Source organism: Pseudonaja textilis, chromosome 1 (genome assembly GCF_049901715.1).
Source record: "Pseudonaja textilis isolate UNSWEBS1 chromosome 1, rPseTex1.2, whole genome shotgun sequence".
Taxonomy (NCBI): Eukaryota; Metazoa; Chordata; class Lepidosauria; order Squamata; family Elapidae; genus Pseudonaja; species Pseudonaja textilis.
Genome location: NC_141990.1, coordinates 331,381,921 through 331,401,268, shown reverse-complemented (window position 1 = coordinate 331,401,268; position 19,348 = coordinate 331,381,921). Strand labels below are relative to the sequence as shown.

The 19,348-nt window shown below is 40.1% G+C and overlaps 1 protein-coding gene across 2 annotated transcripts in view; it reads right to left on the bottom strand.

Moving 5' to 3' along the window:
* ARHGEF18 (Rho/Rac guanine nucleotide exchange factor 18) overlaps positions 1-16,724 on the bottom strand; it is a 70,542-nt gene extending 53,818 nt beyond the window's left edge. For both annotated transcript variants that reach the window (XM_026698856.2, XM_087922845.1), the window contains exons 1-8: positions 16,634-16,724; positions 11,311-11,450; positions 8,591-9,054; positions 4,348-4,537; positions 2,054-2,168; positions 1,228-1,285; positions 789-833; positions 77-154 (exon numbers count right to left, since the gene is read on the bottom strand). In XM_026698856.2, coding sequence (XP_026554641.2) covers positions 77-154; positions 789-833; positions 1,228-1,285; positions 2,054-2,168; positions 4,348-4,537; positions 8,591-9,054; positions 11,311-11,450; positions 16,634-16,709 — 1,166 coding nt within the window. In that variant the 5' untranslated portion in view covers positions 16,710-16,724. The remainder of the gene's footprint in view (positions 1-76; positions 155-788; positions 834-1,227; positions 1,286-2,053; positions 2,169-4,347; positions 4,538-8,590; positions 9,055-11,310; positions 11,451-16,633) is intronic.
* Positions 16,725-19,348: the final 2,624 nt, after the last annotated feature.

The window sequence follows — 19,348 nt, the reverse complement described above, 5'->3', positions numbered from 1 at the left end:
ATACCTTATTTCTGTTGTATCACAGCAGAATTAGGGACAAAAATGTAATATTATGCACATAGATGAGGTAACTTACTCATTAGACAGGAATTCAAACCAGGTCAAGTTTTGCTGGGTTTCATTTTTACCTTCAGGTGAGTACACCTGTTTAGCACTGGCAAGGAAACACAGTAAAAACAAAGGCATTACAATAAAAGCAACCTAAAAAGTTAATATACTGATGCAGCAAACTGCTGATCTAAATTACAGTGAGGATATCCAATAATAGGAACTGCCATCATTTTTCTATTCTTATGTCACTTCCTGTCATGATACAGTGACATTAATTTTGACTCCCTGAAAGCTCTCCCCCCACTTTTTAATTATTTTTTATTATTCCTTGCCTCTTTAAAATTTTATATACTGTTTTTATGCTTTTAATGTTTTATTTGTATACCATCACCACCCAGTCCCTCTGTGAGGGCGATGGTAGTTCCTAAATATAATTAATTAATCAAACAGAAGAATTGGTAAAATGCTGTACTATAACTGCCTTGATTCTAAAACTTTTAAATACCAGCCTTCCAGTATACTGCCTGGAAATAAAGATACCCAGTCAAATATGGTGTTATTTTAGAAAATCCAGAATAATCTATTTTTCTTTACCTCTCTATTAAGATAATTTGAATGTTTTCTATATTTTTCCAGGGGGATTTTATCACTTGCAGGAGTCAATCTGGACCTACCAGGCAATAATTATGTAAGGGAATATTAGGTGCCATTTGGGGATGATGATTTTGAACACTTACCTATGATACTGTGCTAGCTCCTTCAGCACCTCCTGAACCATTAACCTGTTAGAAAATGTAATTAAATCAGATACACTTTTAGGAGCAATTCCCTACCTCTCTGCTGAAGAGCTACTTCAAGCAGGAATGCTGCTAAAATGTTGCCATTTCCCAAATGCTATCTTCCCCCTAGAGCTCCAAAACTACAACAAACAACTAAGAATATGTTTCATCTATTTTTAATTTCTACCAAAATGCTTTAACCCCCCACAAAAAGGTGTCAGTCCAACAAACATGTAAAAATGCCCAGGATTCAACTCAAGTAGAAAATTATCATTTAAACTCAATATCCCTGGAGAGGATAAAATGCTAGGACAATGAACATGGTTTCTTTAGATTACAGATAGAAGAGGTAGATTTTCAAGGGGAAGAAGGATCCTTTTTCCATTCAGCCACTTACACTTGTTCTGGGGCTACATGGTCCTTTTGAATCATATCCAACATAGGTGGCACAATCCCTAAAATGAAATTTTGAAAAGATTGGGATATAAAAGAACCTTATAATCATTCTTCAGTTCTCTAGCTTCCCACATAGTTTGCGCCAGGATTTTTAAAATATTATTCTTTGAATAAACCAAAGGGCTCTGTCTGGTTCATACATAACATTAAACTATTATGTGTAGGTTCAAATATCACACTAAGTAAAGTCAAACCACGCTATAGCTGCATATTAACTACTCTCCCCCAAAAAAGCTGGAAGCAAAATAGTCCCATTGTCAAAGACAAAAGCAGATAAAAACATTTCCTCTCTTGGTTGCAGCCCTCAAATGTAGTGTAAAATATTTTTGAATAAATTAGAAATGAAATGCAAGTGACTGCTACCTGACCTATTTGTAGGAACATTTATATTCTAAGTTCATTCTTTAAAATATATTTTTCTAATATTTTTGTGCATTACCAGTAGACAAACATAAAACTATACGTAATATCTCAGGAACATATTGATTGTTCTTTTTTTTAGAGAGAATAAAAGACTTTAAAACATGTCTAACTTTCTAGCTGAAGAATTTACACCTTGCACAATGCATGGAAAGTGTTCAATTTTAAATTTGCTTCTTCCCTCCAATTATTTCTCTAGCTTGACCATTTCTAGCTGTGGGTTAAGAGATGTCCCTCTGTAGGAAGGTGTTACATCAAGAGTAATATTCCCATCATATCTTTGCATCTGATAGCATCTCTCTTTTCCAGAAAACCTATTAACTAAGCAATTGAAGAAGGCTACTAACCCACTGAGATTGGAAGCGAAACTTCCAGGCCTTGGGATACATGTTGAGAGGCGACATTGCCACAGGAACATGAGACAGAAGTAGACCTCAGCCGCTTCCCACTGTTGTCACTATCCTAAAAGAAAGAGAGCAACCCATTAGCACTGCTCTCTTTAACCCTGAACATATTTTCATTAAGAACATAGTAACAGTGTTGCTAAACCTATTTAAGTTGTAAAATGGGGCAAAACTTACTTAACAAATTTTTCACTTAACAACATAAATTTTGGGCTCAATTGTGGTTGTAACTTGAGGACTACCTGTACCACTTTTTTGCCTCTTCCAACAGCTTTCTCAATGTTTTTAGTCAAATACCTTCTTGAAAACTGTCTTTCTTTGCTGTTCACTTAGTAATTTTTACCCTCTGTTCTAATACCCAGTTTGTTTTCTTCTTCTTTTTGGTCTTTGGCAGTCTTTTCTCATAATAACTTTCTTAATCTAATCCCACTGTTTCTTTATTAATGAGTTTCTGAATTTCAAAGTGATTTGTGATGTTCTCCTTGAAAATGGTGGGTCAAGATATGGTCAGGCTCATATTGTGGAAAGTGACTGGCTTTCTTCTTTCACTCGAGCTTAACTTGGAATGTGAACATGACTAACTCATGATCTCCACAACAGTCAGCCCTTGGCCCCTTCTTTGTTTAAGATGATGTAATGCTAATGTGTTCATTGAACCCTGGGACACCCTGTTCACTTTGTCCTTTTAGTACAGGAGTAGGCAGCCCCCCATTTGGCACCTATTAGAACACACCTCAGATTTAATGGCAAACCATCATTTTTGGCAGCATAGTTTGTTGCCTAAAAAAGTGAAAAATAGATGTGTTAAACCTTTGTAAAGTTTAACATACCTATTTGACACTTTAAATCCCCCCATTCTTTCTCCCAAATTGTCTTCTGGGCTTCCAGATTTCTCCAGTTAACTTCACCTGCCGCCTTTGAAGACCAGCTGACCTTGCACCCATTTATTGATTCTATGCTCAGAGATGTAAATATTTGCTTGATGTATATTTATTAGGGACTCTGAAGGAGGAGCTGGCATGATAACTGTGAGCAGAGCCTCACAATCCAGGAACAGGCACAACTGTGATGCACAATGCAAAATTGTGCAAAAATCCTCCTGGCCCTGATTGCTACCTGTTCCTTGAATTGTAAATCCAGAAGGATGTCCAGATTACATACAGGATCTGTTTGGGGCCCCTCCAGTACTAAATAGGGTGAAACCCAGACCCAGAAGATCCTAAACACCCAAAGCCCATTCAGTCTTGCTAAATTCAATTGAAGCCTGTTTTTCCCATCCAGACCTACACAGCCTCCAGGGCATCCTGCCTTCGGTTTTCATTTGCAAGTTCTACACCTTGAGAGACCTGAACCCACAACTCTGAAATCATCTCTTTTCGTGATTGTGAAAATTTGAAGACGTTTACGTGTCTTTTTACTTAATAGAGGAGTTTGCTTGTTCCACCCTATTTATATTCAGCAGACACTTCCAGATTAGCCACAGTTTCAAATTATATACACTTGGTTCTGTTTCAGGGTAGTGTTTTTGTTCTGTATTAACATTCTTGAAGACTCGCATTCTGATTGGTCCACCCAGACCGCAATCTGATTGGTTCGAGGAACGCCTGAGATTAGCCACAGTTTCAAATTATATACACTTGGTTCTGTTTCAGGGTAGTGTTTTAAATGGATCAGTGTTGATTGTTTGCTTTCATGTTAAAAATACTGAGGTCTAATTGGATTGGTTTACAATATTGTCTTGTTGGGGCGGTTTAGTTCTGTTTGGTTTAGTTGTTCTGTTTTATTTTGTACCACCTTGCAACTTTCCAACGCTGGGAGAAAATGAGGTCTCAATTCAAAAATAAATTGCTGTCTGTTTCACAGATCAGCTCATCAGTCTACTTAGCCTGGATTGTCTTTTTACCGACAGCACTTTTACATATTAGACAGGCAAAGGACCTTTGTTACTTGCTAACTAATCCTTACCTGGAGATGCAGAAGGTTACACCTGGGCCTTTTCTGCATTAAGTTTTAGTATCTTCTTTGAATAGTTATGTTACCAGGTCTGAGTTACCTGACACACATAAATATATTTTGGTAAAGCCTCAAGCCATGATGTTAATTAGCTTTTGGCGGGAGGCATTTGAAGCAGCTGATTGAAGCAAACAGCTAATCTGGCCGTGCTTTTATCGCCAACTTAGGTGAGTGCTATATCCACTCCATAATGCAGAGCAGCTAACGAAACCACCAAGACTTACCACATTCCCAGGCTTTTCCACAAGGCCCAGGTTTTGGCACAAAGCCTCATCTTCCACTTTGATCACACTGCTAGCACTCCAAGTTTCTAGTCCTGACCAAGACAGAGGTGGGGAGAAATCAGGGAGACTCTTCTCCTTTTCTTCCTCCCTTTCTGTGTCACTCCCTAGCTCTGATGCATCCAGACTGAGCCTGATGGGGAATAAAATTGGATCACAACAGAAGAAACATTTCAAGGACACAACAGTCTTAACTCTCTACCAGACCTAAGACATTTTTAAGGGGTTTTCTCTTTTTTTTTTTGTAGTGATGCCTTAAAATGCACAATTGAGCATTCCAGGAACCCCTTTTACAATAAGTGTGGAAAATAGATTCTATGTTGCTATGTTTTGATTAAGTGTAATTTATTTGGGGGTTTTTTCCTGCTGTATTTCTTCAATTATTATAGTAATATTATTCTTATAGTAGTATCCTGAACAACTTTGAAAATTCATTAGCTACAAAAAGAAAAGAGAAGAAAATTTTTACTCCTGTCTGAGAGTTCTGGTGGAGTAAGTTAAGTTAAGCAAGCATGCTGTGAATTAGGTTACAGAAAACTAATTTTAATTGATTATATTTTTGTTTATTACCTTGATATTTAATGCATTTGCCTCACCCAATAAGTCTTAACATACCTATTAAAGTATTCATACTTAGTGTCTATGAAAATTCTCAATCATCCAGGTCATGGTTGTCCCAAAGGTGCATTTCAAAAGGCAACTGAAGAATTGAAGGAGCTTCATGGAAGAGAAGCAAAATATTTTGAAGAAGAAACCAAGAAAATCCAGCTGCCTTTTGATATGCACTTTTGGGATATTCTTCCTTAGCTGACCCTTCTTCTTTGCAAATAAAACTCTTTAAAGTTTCAACAAAATTATTGCATGCAGAATAAGTATATAAACTTCTTTCGGACTGCTTAAACTGAGTAAAGATGCCAAGTTCCCTGTCAAATTTATTTACACTGCTTTTATAGCATATTCACAAAAATAACACAGGCTGTTGGGACACCAATTGAGAATTGATGTTTTTGGCATGTTCTTCTAACAAGTAATATAAGATCATGTTGTTATTTCTATTTTTTTCTTAAAGAACATCTTTTAAGAGTTGATGGAGGAGCTCAAGAGGCACAACTCCGAAACTTGATTGGCCTTCCTCCCACCTCACACCCCCAACTTTTATACCTGGCCTAAAGTCTGCCTAGCCACAGGAGATGTCCAGTGCCCATGACAGAAAGCTTTGCCAAGAGCCCAAGATCAGATAATTCCTCAGGCACCTTATAAGGAGGAGAGAGTTTGAAATAACCCCTCTTTTGGCTGTGCTATAAAATCAATATTGCTTGTTCAGAGTTGGCAGTGAAATAAGGAGACATCTACTCACAACATCATTACAGCTGAGTCATTGAAAAGGAATGCCCAGTGTTAATTGCACACCCCCAAATTAAACAAAATATTCTAACTCATCACCTGACAGCTTTTTCTCTTATAGTTGTGATAGCAATTTTGATTTTTTTAGACAGCCCCTTTTCCTTTTGAAAGGCATGCTGCAAATATCTGTTAGAGGCACTTTAGTAGCTGATACTAGCCAGAATTTGGGTATTCAGAAAATCAGAATTAAGTTTTGCAAAAGCTGAAGTGGTCCAAATAAAATGAAATGCTTTACAAACGAACTTTGTAGGCTAGGTAAATCAAAATATAAGTCTTTTGAGATACGAGTTCTTAGATTAAAAGGAAAATCTTCTGGAAATTCTGTGTGTTTAGTAAAGTAAGCTCTGCAAAACCACAGTGTTCATTTCCTCACTAACAACTTACTAACAAGTTCATAGCCTCATGTAGCTGTTATTGAAGTGATATAAAGCTTGTCCGCCGTACTGTTATTTTGGCACAACAATAGTTGGATAACTTTAGGAGATATTCTAAATCCCTTATGCAGAAATTAAGTTAGTTTATGACCACAGAACACATTTGTGTCCTTAGTTTGCATACAACACTGTTTCTTGCATCAATACTTGGTCGATCCAGGAAAAAAAAGTGAACCCTGCACACTTGGGAGAAAACACTAGGAAGAAAAAAAATGTATCTTTTATTACATTTTATTCTTTTTATATTCTAGGTCTAATTAACAGAAGGGGTAGAGTGACTGATATAATTATCACCCAATGAGCTACATGACTAAGGGAGTTTGAAACTCCATGTTTCTTGTATTCAAAACCAATATTTGCAAGTTATTCGCTCCAGACAGGCAACTAAATTCAGATCTCTGTTCGGCAATGAAGTATAAGTGATGTTAGACCATATCATTCAAGCAATATAATATATATCACCCTTAACATAATCCAGCAGCTCCCAGCAGGAACATGATCATGAAAGTACATTTGGAAAGCACCAGGTTGCAGACACTTGCCACTCATTAAAATGAACAAGATCTTGTGGTGATTTAAGAACAAGCAGATTATGGGTTCCACAAGATCTTCTTGGGGATTTATTCCAATAGATGTAAACTGAGTCTAGTACTAAGCATTCAACCCAGTAAAGCACATCCAACTTAGGCTATGAAAAGAATAATACTGCCATATATCAACAATATATCAGAACCAACAGTATTACAACCATAGCACACACACAAAAAAAACCAGACGTCATGTACAACATCCAGTGTAAGAATGTAAACAGCCATTATGTTGGCTAGATAGGTAGAAGAGTGACAGAGCACATCCATGAACACCAATTAAAAGTCAAAAGACACAATTAAAACCCCTTAATCTCATAACATATGGAAAAACTCAACCTTTAGGAAAGTGCTACATCAAGCCAAATCCAAAAATGCTAGGGAATTCCTGGAAGCTTGACGCTCAGGCAAATTAGCCATCAACAGAGATACACCAAACACCATTCAAAAGGGACAGTATAAAAGCTAAGAAGGAAACAGACAGAAAACAGCTTCTCCATCAGCCAACATGCAGATATGCAGGGATTAACACCGGACAAAAAAAATCAAGCAGAAAACAATATCGTAATCAAAGAACTACAACGGAGAAAATGACACTCACACAAAGACAGCCACACAAGTGTATAAATGGGGAGCAAAAGCCACACTTACTAGCACAGATGATGTTACCTAGTTGGGTAATGAAAAGTCTTCAGACAGCCAAGCTCTGAGAGCATCAGGGATTTCACAGAATAATTTCAGAAAAATATCTTGCTTTATCATTATGCCCTCAAAAGAATATTTTGAATATGAAAGCCTTTATTCCAGTCTGAAAAGAGTTTGGAAATACAGCTGGCTGGGATTCATACAATACATACATACCAGAGGTGGGATTCAGCAGGTTCTGACCAATTCTGGAGAACCGGTAGCGGAAATTTTGAGTAGTTTGGAGAACCGGCAAATCCCCACCTCTGACTGGAGATTTTACAGCATCCTTCCCCTGCCATGCCCACCAAGCCATGCCCACAGAACTGGTAGTAAAAAAAACTGAATCCCACCACTGATACATACATACATACATACATACATACATACATACATACATACATACATACTTTATTGAAAGTATTTTCCTATAATCCATAGATCCTAGATTGGCTATTTGAAACTCTATTTTACCTGAAAAGCAATAGCATCTTAAGAGCAGCTCAGAATTAAAATAAGCTTCCCTTGATCAAAGCAACTCCAGAAAATGTTGCTCACTTAGAGCACAGCTGAGGCAACCGTATGAAAATTTTATGAACCTGTATAAAGCATAGTCCTCATGCCTGAATAATTGCCTAAAAATTTGCAGTAGTAGCCAGTTTGGTTGAATGGTTAAAGACACCAAACTGTAAACTAGGAGTCTGTGAGTTCTCGTCTCGCCTTAAGCATGAAAGCCAGCTGGATGACTTTGGGCCACTCATTCTCTCTCAGTACAAGTCACCTCCACAGGGTGGTTGTTGTGGGAAAAATAGGAGGAGGAAGGAGTAATAGGTAGTTGCGATCTTGAACTGTTTATAAAATTGAAGGAGGAATATAAATGGATACATTTGTGGCTGTTACCTTTTTAAAGTAGTTCGTTCACATTCTTTTGCTTAAATTAGGTATATCGTCTCATTATTGCATGTGGAAAAGCAAAGAGAAGTCCAAAGAAAGAATGGTGGAACTAGAATGTTTAGTTTTACTCAAGCAATTCCAATATTAATCTTTTCAACTTTCCCATTCCTAGGATAGACTCACCTACGCTGGGCATCTGTTGGAGACTGAAGACTTTCCCAGCTGTGCCGCCGTGAGGTAGACATAGACCTGGTCAAAACTGGAAAGCCTTCCTCACCATGCAGTGTCTCTTCCTGCTCACTTTTGACAAAGCTCCCCTGATCCCCAGAACTGCATGGACAAGCATGGACCTCCTCCAAGTAGTGATGTGCCATTTCAAAACTGGACGGTGTATCCAAAGTCTGAGAATTGGCAAGCATCTCCTCACAACCTGTGGAATTTTTTGCTGATGAGCAAGAACCAGGAATTTCCTGTGATGTCCAATCAAGCTGCAAGCCCATGTTACTATTTGACTCTGTAGGTGCAGCAAATTCCAGGTCCTTATAGTACTCTGATCCCTGGAGAGCAGAGTCTATAGAGAGCAGATCTTCTGTGCTGCTGTCAACAATACATGGAAGTGTGTCCTGTTCTGGAGAAGAAGCATCTTCCTGCCAATGGGAGGGAGAGAACAAACAAATAATTAAATACGTCAAGGGAGGTCAGGCATGGATGGATACATAGAAAGACAGAGAGAGGGTTTAGTAGTTAAGTTGTTGGGTTAGAAACTGGGAGAAGGTGAGTTCTAGTTCTCCCTTAGGCATAAAAGCTGGCTGGGTGACTTTGGGCCAATCACCAGCAGGCTGTGAGTTCTAGTCCCACCTTAGCCACGAGAGCTGGGTGGGTGACTTTGGGGCAGTCATTCTCTCTCAGCTCAACCCACTTCCTTGGCTGTGGTGTGGGAAATAGGGGACAGAAACATTACCTTGACTTGTACAAAGAAGATTTAATAATAAGCAATAGCTGTATAAAAGAAAAGGTAATTCTTTCTTCTGATAGTATTTATTTTTCAGTTGTGTAATACCTAGCACAATATAGGTTGTGCTTCTGCCTTTCTGGATCCTATTTGAATATAGTTTAGTGTTATCATAGATTAAATTCATTCATCATGCTAACCATAAAGCATTTGTAAACATTTGGCTTAGTAAAACCAGACTCTATAGTTTTGATTCACAGGCTGTGGTTAATATTCAGCATGGGTGAATCCACCTATTTGTGCTTTAATTGATAAATCATGATTAGCAAACCATGGCTAGACCAATATATTGCATGCAACCAGAAAGCAGAAGGTAAGTTTTAAAACAAATCCCACCCCCTGCAAATGTGGCTTTTTTCTTCTTTGAACCTGGAGGATTTCATACAATATTCTTGTCTCACTTTAGAAAATGTTTCTAAATGGAGTTTTTCCAAACTTATATAGGAAGGTATTTGTACAGACTGAAAACTGAGTAATTGAGATAAAATTACCTAAGATACAAAAAGATACAAAGATGGTTGTGTCAATTTCTTTAAAGAAAGCACACATATATAACCTCTGGCAAGTTTTTGATCTAAAATCACAGCCCTGTTATTTAGGCTTAATGCTTGAATCTTCTGCATATTAAAAATGTCTTGGTGTTCATTAGAGACTTCTTTTTAAACTGATTTTTGTTGTGACTTATCTACAGTCCATTTGTTGTCTGGGCATTATCTTCTCTGATTCTCCAGATCAGCATATGTAGAACAGGTCTTTTCACATTGTTTCATCCAACTCCCTTTCTTACTAGAGATGCTGGCAACAGAATAAAATACTTGGAAGGGACCTTGGAGATCTTCTAGCCCAGCCCCCTGTTCAGGCAGGAAACCATATCATTTCAGACAAATGGTTGTCCAATCTCTTCTTTAAAATCTTCACTGTTGGAGCATTCCCAACTTCATTCTACTCATTAATTGTTCTAACTGTCAGGAAATTCCTCCTTATTTTGAGATTGGATCTCTCCTTGGTTAATTTCCACTCATTGCTTCTTGTCCTGCCTTCAGGTGCCTTGGAGAATTGGTTGAGCCCTTCTTCTTTGTGACAGCCCCTTAGATGTTGGAACATTGCTATGTCATGTCAACCCAAGTCCTTTTTTTCAATAAACCAGACATACCCAATTCCCAAAACTGTTCTTCACATGTTCTTCACATTCCAGTCCCCTACTCATCTTTGCTGCTCTTCTCTGCACTCTTTTTAGAGTCTCAACATCTTTTTTTTATATTGTAGCGACCAAAACTGGATGCAATATTCCAGGTATGGTCTCAGCAAGGCATTATAAAGTGGTACTAACTCTTCAAGTGATTTTTATTCTAACCTGCAGTTGAATGAATTAGTGACCTTCTGCACACTAGCTACGAAATGTGTCACTGAATTCTGGAGCTTTTCTTAGAACAATACGCCCAATGTCTGGAGACAGTTTCAAATCAAGAAGTTCACAAACAAAATTTCCACTGCTGAAAATAATACTTTGCAGCTTTAGATACATACAGTAAACAGTAAGAACAGGTGCTCCATAAAATTGTTCCACCACGTGGGAAATCACTCACCAATCAAGAAGGAGAAAAAAAATATATCTGTACAGCTCATGGAAGAAACCTAGTTCTGACTGAAGTGAGAATTTAAGGGCTTTTTGGAATTACCATCTTGAAAGGGTTGTTCCTCTAATGCCACGTAGTTGCAAAAGAAAATGGTTCCATAAATACATATAAGTGGAAGGATCCTTAGGTCGCCTTCCTAAGTACCTATGGTGGTTTATAGTCTGATCAGAGAATGGCACAGACCTGGGTTATTTTCTTCCTCTCAATTTTGTCCTGTTAGTTAGTAGTAAGTAAGTAGTTAATAATGTACTCACCCTCTCCTCTGCCATGCTGCCAAAGAAGACCTCATCCTCGGCAATCAAGGATGGAGACAAAGTGTTTGGGCTGTTATACCCTGAGGTGGGATCAGTGTGATTGCTGGGGAAATCTCTTGCGCTTTGCTTGCAGTCTGACCCTGAGTGAAAGGAGCAGAAGGACCCAGTTACAAGACAAAAAGGCTGTGGGCCAGAGGAAGCAGCAGCCACTTATCTCTCCACCAGCTGAAGGATACAGAAATAGCTGCAATGGTGTAGGAAAAACACAGCATTTGCCTTCACTCTTCCTATAGTATCCTTCTGATACCACATTTCATTGTTGAAATGAAATGTAGAATCTGCTATTATTAGTATTAGCTCTTAGTTAATGTTCTAATATTGAGATAATGTTGATTTTATCAGTATGAGATCTTTTGTTTAGCATACTGCACTAAAAACTACATACTGTTTCTGAAGTGCCAATTCCTCATCTAGACATGTAGTAGAAATGTAGTTTCTACGTTTTCTTTTGGAATTAACTTTCTTCCCATAGCAAATCTTATTCCAAGTCTGTTGCATTGTTTTGCTACCATGTACATTGGGAACCTTGAACAACTAATTTGATACTTATTGATAAACTCCCACTAAAAACCAGGGCACGCACTTCCAAAAACATTTTTAAAATCAAGCATTCATCCTGGTGAAAATCTAGAATGTATGCTAAAAGATTTATAGTATTCTTTATTTTATATATTCAAATCTTTGCAATTTTAGAAGGTTCAACCCTGGGCACATTCTACTTTTTAAAAATTAACCTGCCAAGTAACTTAAGAGAGTCACTTTGACGCTTTAGGTCAGGGGTCTTCAAACTTGACAGCTTTAAGGCTTGTGGACTTCAACTCCCAGAATTCCCCCTCCAGCCCTGTTAGCTCAGGAATTCTGGGAGTTGAAGTCCTGAAGTCTTTTTTTTATATATATAAAAGATTTTTATTTTTTAAGACTAACATATACAGACAAAACATAAAAACATAAAATCATCTTCCAGTTATATAAGTCCACAAGTCTTAAACTTGCCAAGTTTGTAAACCCTTGCTTTAGTCTTGGAAAGCTTCACTGCTCTGCCAGTGCATTTACTTCAAACAGCTGTTGTCTAAAATGCAGTGCACAGTTTTCATGCTTTGCTCCAACTTTGCACTTGCTCTTAAATCTGGACAAATGAGTGAAGCCTGCCCACACACACATTCTAGAAGTTAGGCGGGAACAGCTTAAATTAGATTCAGATCAGGGCTGCTGCTGCTGCTCCAGGTTTCCTCCCTTGCTTGCAAAAGACAAAACCAGATAACAGTTTCTTGTCATCACTAGTCATGTTTGAAGTGACACTCCAATCTGGGAACAGATCCAGTAGCATTGTTGCCCAGAGTGTCCTAGGCCCACCCAGAGTTCTCAACGGTTATCCTCAAATCTGACCTTCCCTCAAACAATCCAGCCTCAATACAATAAATCAGTCCCTGTAAACTCTGGAACATGTTGTGCACAGAAGAGGTGGCTCTGTGAGGGGAGAGCACTGAGGGCCGTAGGGAGACCATTTTAGGCAATATGCAGGCCTCTAGCAATGGGGATGCCAAGCGCTTTCTCCCAGCATGTTCCCCTTTGGCTGTCTGGCCCTACTTCAGAGTGGCTGAGTGATTTCCAGGTGGTACCATGGAGAGAGACAAACTCTGCCAAAACACTGAATGGGTGGGGAGGGGGAAGGAGAGGCCAGACATCCTCCTCCTTTATTTATGGTGATGAGAAGATAGGAGAGCACACTCAAAGGCAAGGGAGTAGAATGGAGCATTTCACCGTGCTTTGAAAATACTGGTATCTGTGTGCTACACAGAGCCATTGTACATGCAGGAAAAAAAGACAGTTGTCTAATTAAAGATTTCTTTTAAAAGAAGTGAAGACGATTTAAAAAAACAACAACAACTGTAGTCAGATTCTTTCCCAAGGCAACTGACACGTTGATGGCTGTTTAATCCCTGATTAATCAGATTATCTCATACATGTCCCAAAAGTGCTTTTTTTTCAAGAAGCAACTGGACTTTCTGATTTTTTCTTTGAAGATGTTTTGCTTCTTGTCCAAGAAGCTTCTTCAGCTCTGACTGGATGGTGGGGTTAGAGCTGAAGAAGCTTCTTGGATGAGAAAGTCCAGTTGCCTCTTGAAAAAAAAGCACCTTTGGGACAACCATGACCTGGATGATTGAGAATCTCCATAGACTTTTATCTCATACATGTTTAGTCTGTCCCGGGATCTTCATGTGCCAGTCTTAAACATTTGTTTAAATACCTGCACAAGCTTGCAGGTTCATTGATGCAAGTAGGACAATATATATTTATTTATTTTATTTATTTATTTTGTCAAACACTTAGAATATAATAGAAATAAGAATAAACGTAAGTTTAAATACATGAAATAGGAACTAATAATTGGGGACAATAGGACAGGGACAGTAGGCACAATTGTGCACTTATGCACGCCCCTTACAGACCTCTTAGGAATGGGGTGAGGTCAATAGAGGTTAGTTTGAAGGTAAAGGAGTGGGGGGGTTGAGCAGGTGACAACAGAATCAGGTAGTGAGTTCCAGACATTGACCACTCTGTTGCTGAAATCGTACTTCCTGCAATCAAGTTTGGAGTAGTTTACATTAAGTTTATATCTGTTGTGTGCTCTTGTGTTGTTGTGGTTAAAGCTGAAATATTCATTAACTGATAAGACATTGTAAAATGTGATTTTAGGTACTATGCTTAAGTCCAACCTTAGCCGGCGTAGTTCAAGGTTATCTAAGCCTAGAATCTCAAGTCTGGTGGTGTAGGGTATTCTGTTGCGAACAGAGGAGTGTAGTACTCTTCTTGTAAAATACTTCTGGACTTGCTCAATTGTATTAATGTCTGATATACAGTGCGGATTCCAGACAGCGGAGCTATATTCAAGTATTGGTCTAGCAAAGATTATGCATGTCCTAGTTTGCAAATCATTATTACCAGAGGAGAAGCTTCATAAGATTAGATTTACAATTCTTAATGCCTTTTTGGCAATGCTGTTGCAGTGAGCTCTGACGCTTAGGTCATTCGATATGAGAAGTACAAGGTCTTTGAAAGAGTGAGGGTCGTCAGTGAGGTCATATCCGCCTAGCTTGTATTTGGTGTATTGATTTTTTTTTTACCAATGTGTAGGACAGAGCATTTGTTGGTCGAGATTTGGAGTTGCCAACTGTTTGACCATTCAGACACATAATCAAGATCATTTTGAAGGATGGTAGCATTGTCAGTGATGTTGAATAGTTATTTTGGTTTTCTCTAAATACAGGCAGTCCTCAACTTACAATCATAGCAGAGCCTGTCTATTATGGTCATAAGTCATGATGGTTGTTAAGCAGGTCACCTATGTGAACAACCCAATTTGGGAGTCTTTTTGTGGCAGCTATTTAATGAGCACCGCACTCATTAAGCAAACCCCATTATTCACTATGGGTGGTTTTTGCTGAAAACTGGAAGTAAACACCAGATTTCAGCAAAAAGTCCTAAATTGCAGACACGTGAGCTGCAGACAGTTGTAAACATGGACCAGTTGCCAAGCACCTGAAATGTCACATGACTGCGGGGGTGGGGGGCATAGGAACCTCAAAACCTCATACATACCATTTTTGGCAGTAAGCAAGCTAAGCAACCAGTCATAACTTGAGGGCTATCTATACACGCTACATTAACACAACACGCTTCACTTGCTTATTAAACTGACCAATTTTCTGTTTAACCAGAATTCACTGAACCTAAGCAAATAGCTGCATTTATTCAATACAGTGAGCTTCCAAGAAGTCTGCCGTGCAGATTCATTTCAGTCTGCCAGAACAAACTAGGATTAAACTGTCCACATTCAAAGCCTCCCTCAGTCATCAATCTCACTGGAAAAAAATAGGACAGTCTTTTTTTTTTTTCAACTAAACAAGGTTACAGGCAGAGAGGAATTAGAAGAAAATTCACAATATCTTAAAAGTCAAATGACTTCTCAATCTCATACCATGCTACACCCCATCTTCGACTAATCATAGATACCTTAGCCTTCACTCCGACATCAAATGACTCAGCCAACTAACTCTAGTTGACAGCCATTTTGACCAATATCAAAGGCATCTTTTCAATTACAACACTTTAAAAATTTCATTAATTGTGATTTGGTGGAAACCCAGTTTATCCCCACATCCATGTCTGGGGAGGTGTAGAAGTAAGAAGAACATGAGAGATGTGACTGACCTATTATGAGGACATCCTAGCCTCCCATCTCTGTTTAGAGAATGAAATAGATACTTAATCTCTAATTTTCATCTGGGTTTGAATGACACCAATCAGAATCGGCCAGTCAGCTAAAACCTCAAAGGGTAACCTTCCTTCACAGAGAACATCTATCATGGGAACTCAGGCAGGAATATTATTCCTTGACACCCACCATATATCATGCCAAATAATATAAGACTAGGTGCACCTCTTGCTCATTGATCTATGTACAGTTTGACACAGGAAGAACACAGTCCTAAAGATTGCAAAAAGCAAACTGTCCCCAAAGAATACTGTTTGCTCTAAGAGACGTTAAATATATTCTGCAATTGCCTATCACACATCCTGGTAGGAACCATAAAAGGTTGTGACTCTTGTACTAAACAAAATGACAGTCTGGAGAAGCTCCAATGTATGTGTATGCGGGCGGAAGCAATTATAAAACAGCACCACAGCTCTGGGAAAAAATATATCCTATGTTTGAAACCCATATATGTGGCCAATCTGAGGTTTAAATGTCAGAGATACACAGGCATACCCGTCCTAGAGAAAAATAAAGTAAAAACAAGTAGATGGAACCATAGGTAAATACCTGAAGGAGAATATCTGCCTCCCAGTCGCCCTCAACAGCAGCTATTACTTTTCGGAAAATTTCACAAGCACTCTAAAAGTTTGGTTCTGTAAGTAATAGACTTTTGTTCTGTTTATTAAGCCAGACTCTGTTGGAAGGCCACAATCTCCCTCTATGGATAAATCAACCCCGAAGAGCAGAGCTTCCCCTTTATACATATACAGTAGACACACACACACATAAAAAGGTAAATGTCCAAAGAGCCATGGCTGAACCAAATATACTCAAGGTGTAAATCACTTGGGAAGAAGAGCGCAGCCAAATATTTACATTGGGCCCACTTTCCCCTCAGGGTAACCGCTTCTCAGGGGTTGTGGAATCCATAGGCAAGTCAGCCTGTTCTGCCTCACTGTCCCTTAGGTGACAGCCGTCCCCAAACATGAGCCCTTGTCACATTACCTCTCTTGAAGGACCATCTCTTCATCCACCTCCTGGAGAAAGACGGCCAAGAATGATTGAGGAGAGAGTCGGCCATGGAGAAGCCCGTCTCCGTCTGGATTGCCCGGGGAAAAGTGGAGGACAGACAAAGGCAACTCGTCTGGAGCTCCGACCCAGAGCGAGTGGAGGAAGCAGCAAGCAAGGGCTTTGTCAAAGTCATCAGCTGAGAGAAGGCAGCGGGGAGCCAGGGAGAGAATTAGCCAGATCTGCTCCAGCGCAAGGCCAATTGACAGCAGCAACAGCTGCCTGCTTTCTGTCCAAGCCAAGCAGTGCCTTTGACGAGGGGGACTGACATAAAGGAGATCTACTTTACTTGCAGATGATTGTTGTTGCTGTATTTAAAAGATAACCATTTTATTTAATCAGGTATTTTAGAATGTATCGGACATAAGAAGTGGTTATCTTTTGTGAGACAGTGGTTCATACAGAATAGAATAACACAGTTGGAAGGGACCTTGGAGGTCTTCTAGTCCAACCCCCTGCTTAGCCAGGAAACCCTATACCACTTCAGACAAATGGTTATCCAACATCTTTTTTTTAAACTTCCAGTGTTGGAGCATTCACAACTTCTGGAGGCAAGTCGTTCCACTGATTAATTGTTCGAACTGTCAGGAAATGTCTCCTTAGTTCTAGGTTGCTTCTCTCCTTGATTAGTTTCCATCCACTGCTTCTTGCCCTGCCCTCAGGTGCTTTGGAGAATGGCAATACCACTTAGACTTATATACCGATTTACAGTGCTTTACAGCCCTCTCTAAGCTAAACTAAGCTGTGTACAGATAAAGATAAAGTCTCTTCATTGCCACAAATAACATGCCACAGAACTGGACTCTGCCTCTTCTAAAATTAAGAAAAAACTTGTATTAATTGTTAGATCTGGGAGGATGGGTCCAAGAACGGAGACAAGACTCAGATAGCAACAACAGCTCTTTATTAGTGACTTCAGATCTGAGCGAACTATCCCAGCCGCAGCAGCCCCTTATATAGGGCTGGCTGCGGCTGGGCAGCCAATGACAGTGATTTGAGTTTGCCGCACTTGGCTGGGCCAATCGCGGCAGCCTGTTTACTAGCCAATCGGATCAGTCTGAGGTGACCAATCACGATCCGCTATTAGCGGGCCAATCAGAGTTGCAGGCTTTTGAGCCTGCTAGTCCGGAACACCCCTCCCGTCTCGGTTCTGTTTAAGGGGCGGGGTTATGTAATCTCGCAGGTAGGCGGGTCTTTGTACCTGTCTACCTGACTTGCGTAATTCCAATTGTCCGTGTTCAATTTCGGGTTCAGATGGACTGCTTGCTGGATCTAGCTGGAATGGTGAACCGGTGTCATAGTTGTGACTCTCCTCTGGTGAACTCGGGGTGATTGGGTCATCAGCTTCGTTGCTACTGCTATGGCTCCCCGGGCTCGCTGAACCTGCTTGGCTGCTGCTTCTAGGTGAAGTGTTCGTTTGCCCAGGTTCAACTACAGTTGGTAAGTATTGTAAGCTATGATGTGGTGATCTTGGGGTTAGTTCTGATGGGACAGGTGTTGGTTCTATTACAGGACTCACGGCTTCCCCTCCCCCCGGTGTTGAGGTTGTGGTCGCTGATGGAAGTTGTGGTCAGTCTGGAGCGTAGCTGGTCAATGTGGCTTTTCCACACTCTGCCATCAGTGGTCAGTAGGCAGTAGGAGCGGGGGGCCCGTGACTTGAGTTATTTGAGCAGGAATCCACAGGGGATCCTCTGAAAAGTTTTTTGCAAATACAAGGTCTCCTACCTTAAAGGCGCGGTGTTTGCTGCTGGAACCCAGGGGTTTTTCCGGGGTGTAAGCAGGGTGTAACCGGTCTAGAGGCGATCTGAGTTTCCTGGCCATCAGGAGTTCAGCTGGGCTCTTGTTAGTCATGCTGTTAGGTGTGATGTGCTGGAGAAGGAGCATCCTAGTGACTTTATTGTGGATGTTTCCTTGTTCCATTTTTTGTAGTGTTTTCTTTGTGAACTGAACCATTCATTCAGCCCTACCATTCACCGCTGGATGAGCCGGCGATGTTAGTGCGTGTCAGATGCCCCAGTCTGCAAGGTATTGTTCAAAGGCTAAGGCAGTAAATTGGGGCCCATTGTCAGATACCAGGGCATTGGGTAGGCCGTGTGTTGCAAAGAGTCTGTTTAATTTCTTGATGACTGCATCTGTAGTGGTTGTTTTCATTTTATTAACCTCGAGCCAGTTAGAATATGCGTCTACTGTTATTAGGAAAGTGTGTCCTTTAGTAGGTCCCGCAAAGTCAATATGAATACGCGACCAGGGACCTCTGGGTGTTTCCCATTCTGCTGGTGGAGCTTTTGGTGGGGCTGAGCGGTTTTATTGGCATCTGTTACAGGAGGCAACCCAGGTTTCAATTTGTTTGTCTATACCTGGCCACCAGGCGTAGCTCCTCGCCAGCACTTTCATACGCACGATGCCCGGGTGTCCATCGTGTAGCATTTGTAGGACTTTTTTTTGTAGTTTAGCTGGTATGACCACTCGGTCTCCCCATAATACGCACCCTCTTTGTGAGAAAAGTTCTGTTTGTCTGTTCTTGAAGGGTTTGAAGGTTTCCTTGGGCTCGTTTTCTGGCCATCCCCTCTCCACCCAGCCAAGAACTCATGCCAAACATGAGTCTTTCTTGGTTTCAAGGGCGATGTCCTGCGCAGTTAGTGGAGGTGAGGG